General features: G+C 35.3%; 1 protein-coding gene across 2 annotated transcripts in view; it reads left to right on the top strand.

Moving 5' to 3' along the window:
- ABCD3 (ATP binding cassette subfamily D member 3) overlaps window positions 1–2,938 on the top strand; it is an 83,429-nt gene extending 80,491 nt beyond the window's left edge. Inside the window, exon 23 of one of the 2 annotated variants that reach the window (XM_007169570.2) lies at window positions 1,346–2,937. In XM_007169570.2, coding sequence (XP_007169632.1) covers window positions 1,346–1,423 — 78 coding nt within the window. In that variant the 3' untranslated portion in view covers window positions 1,424–2,937. Of the gene's footprint in view, window positions 1–1,345 lie in introns of both variants that reach the window. The other variant, XM_057527511.1, reaches the window with a different exon arrangement.
- The last annotated feature ends 3,062 nt before the right edge of the window (window positions 2,939–6,000 follow it).

The following is a 6,000-nucleotide window of genomic DNA, read 5'->3' on the forward strand; positions in this document are numbered from 1 at the left end:
TTTCTTTCTTTCTCCCTTCCCTCTTTCCTTCCTTCTTCTCTTCTTTCCTTTTTTTCCTTCCTAAATGTTACAGAAAAGGGTTGAGAAAAATTGGAACATGGTAAGGGTGTTTTGTCCCATAAAATACATACCCGATTGATTATCTTTTTAACCAGATACTGGGCTAAGTGTCATGAGGGATACAGAGTACTGTCCTTACACTCAAGACCCTTACGGTTTAGATGATAGTGTATAAATGGTTAAATGAAGAGCATGGGATTTGAAGTCAGAAAACCTGGGTTCAGGCATCACTGTTTCTGGCATTAATTGCTTCCTTCGTATAATAAAGTATTGATCCTTGCCTAACTGTCTCATAGATTACCGTGAGGATCAAAGAGGTAGCCTGTATGAAAGTTCTTAATAAACCGTGATGAAGTTCTATATAGCTGTTGACTTTTAAAGATAGTTTTATTATCTTAATGACATAATTTGCCCATTTTCATGAATTGAATGAAAAACTAAATAACTAGAAATCAAAGCAGTTTAAAATATACCCAAGCCTTTGTGTTTTCTCAGAAGTTCATAAACATTACAGCCATAGGACAGTGAAAGGACTTGGGTTTCCCCTCTCCTCTTCTCCTGGGGGTGTAGACAGTTACCAAAATAACCATCAGGCCAGTGATCATGTGAAGGAGGGGTAACACAAAGAACTGCAATGTTAAAGAGTCCAGAATAGCTTAAAAACAACAGTATAGAAAATGGAAAAACAAAGGTCTTTTCTGTAAACAAAAAACCACTAAATAAAATGGAAGGCTTTGTAACTGCTGTCCTAAGCATCTTCATAGGATGAGATATTTGGGCTCACTCTGTAGTTCTCATCCTCCTCTGCTAAGTCAAAGAACAAATGAACAAAAAGCCTTAAGTTAGAGGTTCTGAGCTGATCTGGGAAACCAGCTGAAGTAAGTATTTTAGAGGCTGTCCTATACGACAGACTTGCACTTGGTGCACTTGCACCTCTGTAGATCAGATCCTTGGTTGTTGAGTGGTAGAAACACTCTAATTTGTGGGATGCTTACAGATTCGGTTCCTTTAAAATAATAAGGAAGTCTGATGTTTTAGTTCTCTTAATGGAAAGTACTATATCCACTACAAGCAGATGTATATTGTGGCTCCTTTTAAAAAGAGTGGACATCTTCTTTTAGTCTTTCCTTGGAAAATGGTATGCATTTCTGAGTATAAACTTTTGAATATTTTCGTGGCTTAAAATAATTATTTTCAATCATTTTCTTGTATAATAACCTCTACATAAATTCCTGACAAAAAGGAGATTCTCAGTTATTGATTTTTTCCCCCTTCTTTCCCATAGTACTACCTGCATATGGATGGCAGAGGCAATTATGAATTCAAACAGATAACAGAAGATACAGTTGAGTTTGGCTCTTAGAATCCAGAGAACTGTATTGAACCAACTTCAATGAAATAATTACACAATACAATTAGAAATACAAAGTACATTGTAAAATAAAGTTGAGCTTGTTTTTTTAAACAAAACAACAAATTAACTAGATATAAAATAATCGTGAATAAGTTGTTGAAACATTTAATATTATATAGGATATTGCTAATTGTGTATATGTTGGTTTAATTATTAATATGTACTAAGAATGTCCTTATTCTTGTGGTTAAAAACCTGCCTAAATTAAATTGGGCTTAAATCAGTGTAACATGATTCATCCTGGGATGTAAACCATTTGAAGTCAGCTACTTTGACTTTTATGGCTCTATCTTTTCCTTCAATGAAGAACCCTGTTTAAAACTAGGGTCATCACTTGTCCTGTTCTAACAAGATAGTCTTGAGTTTCATTTTCTTGTGCCCCATGATAGTGGGAAACAAATCATAGTGTATTATCAAAATGTACATCTTGGCATAATGGCCTTTATTACCCTGTGGCAGATGTCTTTAGCTGCCACAGTTATACTCATTCCTTGCTTATGTCTTGGGGTACATTTGAATCCAGGAAAGCCATTTGGATTTTCTTTGGCTAAATAATAAATGTGCCCCTCGCAATCTTCATTATTGAGTTGTTTTGAGGGTTCTTTGTGGTGATGCAACAAAAGTATATGTGCAGTCTTGCTTACAGGGGATGGTTACTGTGTTTCACACCTAATCTTCTCAGTGATTGGGATATGAAAACACAAAGTCCTTACATGTCAAGCTCAAGGTCTTATAAGATTTTTAGAATTTTTAAAGAATTGGATGGATTTGTGTATGTTAGGAGCCCATTCATTAGAAGTGCGGTGGTTACATGGCGTTAAACTCCAGATGAGCCATAGGAATGAAGTAAAGCACTGAGTATGCAATGTTATCACTGTCTTTGACTGTGATTTTATGTTTAAAAAATATGTTATAAAATTATGCACATGAGTGAATTATGTTTCCTAAGGCACTGGTTTATCTCTGTGACTCTTTAATAACTTTTTTATATTTGGGTCATTATGTTGAACTGTATCCTAAGAGAAATCAATTTCATCTCACCAGACCACCATTAATGACTATGTATTATTTGCACAGGGAGAACTGAAATTGAGTATTATCAATAAGCTAGATATGAAATCAATTTTATCAAACTGGGATTCAGAAAGGGGCTTTTTATATTCTTGTTTCTGCATAACTGGTTTGGATTTTTTTTTGCAGAATTAAGTATAAGAATCACTGACTACCAAAGTTAAAACTTGATGTACTGATTCCAGAATACATAACATTCAATTTTTACCACTTCTCTTTAGCAAACTTGTATACTTACTTATTTTCTGTTCAGATTAAAAAAGAATCAGATATCCTATACAACCTTTGCTTGTTCTTTTTATTCTGGTATATAAATCCTAGGTAGTTCATACAGAGTTATACAGTCTTGACTTGAAAAATACAAAAATAAACATTCAGAAAGCCCTTTTAGCATCCAGTATCTCTTTTTTAAAAATTTTTGTCAAATGTGGTTTTAATGGAATGAATTTCTTCTTTAGAAAAGCCAGGAAAAAACCTTCAGTGTACTTCACAAATGCTACCAAATAGACAGGAGACCTTAAAAGATAGTATCAGTCCTGGGAAACATTTTATGGCATGGGGGAAGTTTCAGATTTTCAGATTTCTAGGTTACCCTAAGCCTACTAATAGAAGTATTTTCCTAGCTGCCTCCTTATTTCTCTGTAATGAATTCTTGCAATCAAAAAAATTTGTTTTTGTTTTTTTTTCTTTATTTTTTCTTCTGTTTTTAATTTAACAAATGTTAAAGTGCCTCACCATATGAGATATAAAGAAAGATCCCTTTCCTGGAGAATCGCAGTATACATTAACTTGTTGGTTCTAGGAAGGCTTGCAGTAAAGGAATCCAGTGTTTCCAGAACGTGATTGACCATGGAACATCTTTTCCCACATAATTCCTGTTAGTATCGTCCATAGACTGAACTGGGAAATGACAGTTTAATCTGAAGAATAAACTGAAGATAAGGACTTTCATCCACGAGCAACACACTGCATATCAAGCGTATCAAGTGTATCATACCAAGCTTCTACTTTTGCTATGAGAAAATAGGGATGCAGACACTTAGGGTGGTATGCTCTGCACTAATAGAATAAATGTATCTGGGGTTTGCCTCTATAGGGGAAGCAAAAGTTTACTTCTACCCTCTTAGGGTTTTTGGCTGGGCCTAAGAATTAAATTGACATAAGACAGATTACAGGACAAAAACATACACATTTATTTAATATAAGTTTTATGTGACACGGGAGCCCTCGTAAGGAAATAAAGCCCCAAAGAAGTGGCAAAACCTGAGTCTACAAAGCTGAACAAACAAGCAATTGTGGAAAAGTAACTGTGGAGAGGCTAAAGGAAGGTAAGAATTATTTTAATAAGGTTTGTATAGAATTCTCTCAGCCTCAACATCCTGTCCTTGATAAGAGTGTTATTTTCCTTCTGGTGTAGTGAGGGCATATTCCATATGGGGGTTTTATCTCCTGTTTTTAGGAAGAAAAAGGGGAGAGTCAGAGTGCCCTTCCTCCACCTGCTGTTTAAGTGCCTGTAGCTCAAACTAGTCCTTATGCCAAAGTGGCATATTTTGGGATGACAAATCCTACCACCCTTCACCTCTTCCCCCTCCCCCCCTTAATGATTAGCATTTGACTTAAAACTGTGGTGATATTATAGCATCTATCATTTCCTTATATAATTTTTTAACTTTTAAATTTGGTGTTGAAAACCATAGTTTGCCTAAAAGCAGAGTGAGTTTTCTCCTATCAGATGGGACTTTAGCATTGTTAGTTGTAGGAAGCTGTTTACATTTTTACCTCTGTCAGTAATTTTTCTTTTGTGAAGAGTTGAAATGCTCTGACCTATAAACGTATGCATGCCACTTAAAAAAATCTAGTACCAGAAATTCATAAATAACAGTCCCTCCCCACACCCTAGGGGCAATCTCTCTCTCTCTCTTTTTTTTTTTTTTAATTGGAGTATAATCGCTTTACAATGCTGAGGTCGTTTGTGCTGTGCAGTGGGGCAACCATTTTTAACCTGTAACTGTTTCGTGGTGGTTTTATTTTTAAGCAGTGTATTATATAGCTACTTCTTACTTTGTCAGTTCTAGGCATCCCCTGCTGCCCGTATTCCAGCCACAGCCACCACATATAACACTTTATTGCAATATAATACATAAGCAGAAAGGCCCACAAATCTTAGGCGCATTGAATTTTTAGAAAGTGTTCATGTGCATTACCACCCCCCAGATCAAGAAGTAGGACGTTGTCACACCTCCGGGCCTCCTTCATGTCTTCTTCCAATCGTTAGCCCATAAAAGCTACTTTATCCTGACTTATAAATTAGGTTGCCTGTTTGTGAACTGCATATGTAATTGGATACCTTTTGTGTACTCCCTTCAGAGTACAGGTCCTTTGCATTCTTAGGTAGGTTTATTTTTAGGTATTTTATTCTTTTTAATGTGGTGGTAAATGGGAGTGTTTCCTTCATTTCTGTTTCTGATCTTTCATTGTTAGTGTGTAGAAGTGCAACAGATTTCTGTGTATTTGTTTTGTATCCTGCAACTTTACCATAATTCATTGATGAGCTCTAGTATTCTAGTAGCATCTTTAGGATTCTCTATGTATAGTATTATGTCATCTACAAACAGTGACAGTTTTACTTCTTTTTCAGTTTGTATTCCTTTTATTTCTTTTTCTTCTCTGATTGTCATTGCTAGGACTTCTAAAACTATGTTGAATAAACGTGTCCTGTTCCTGATCTTAGAGGAAATGGTTTCAGCGTTTTACCATTGGGTATGATGTTAGCTGTGGGTTTGTCATAGATGGCCTTTATTATGTTGAGGTAGGTTCTATGCCCACTTTCTGGGGAGTTTTTATCATAAGTGGGTGTTGAATTTTGTCAAAAGCTTTTTCTGCATGTATTGAGATGATCATATGGTTTTTATTCTTCAATTTGTTAATGTGGTGTTATCACATTGATTGATTTGCAGATATTGAAAAGTCCTTGTATCCCTGGAATAAATCCCACTTGATTCTGGTATATGATCCTTTTAATGTATTGTTGGATTCAGTTTGCTAGTATTTTGTTGAGAATTTTTGTGCCTATGTTCATTAATGATATTGGCTGTAATTTTCTTTTTTTGTCATATCTTTGTCTGGTTTTGTTTTCAGGGTAATGGGGGCCTCATAGAATGAGTTTGGGAGTGTTCCTTCCTCTGCAATTTTTTGGAATAGTTTCAGAAGGGTAGGTGTTAACTTTCTCTAAACGTTTGATAGTATTTGCCTGTGAAACTATCTGGTCCTGGACTTTTGTTTGTTGGGAGTTTTTAAATCACAGTTTCAATTTCAGTACTTGTGCTTGGTCTGTTCATATTTTCTATTTCTTTATGGTTCAGTCTTGGGAGATTGTACCTTTCTAAGAATTTGTCCATTTCTTCTAGGTTGTCCATTTTATTGGCATATAGTTGCTTGTAGTAGTCTCTTATGAT

This window comes from Balaenoptera acutorostrata, chromosome 1 (genome assembly GCF_949987535.1).
Source record: "Balaenoptera acutorostrata chromosome 1, mBalAcu1.1, whole genome shotgun sequence".
NCBI classification, from domain to species: Eukaryota; Metazoa; Chordata; class Mammalia; order Artiodactyla; family Balaenopteridae; genus Balaenoptera; species Balaenoptera acutorostrata.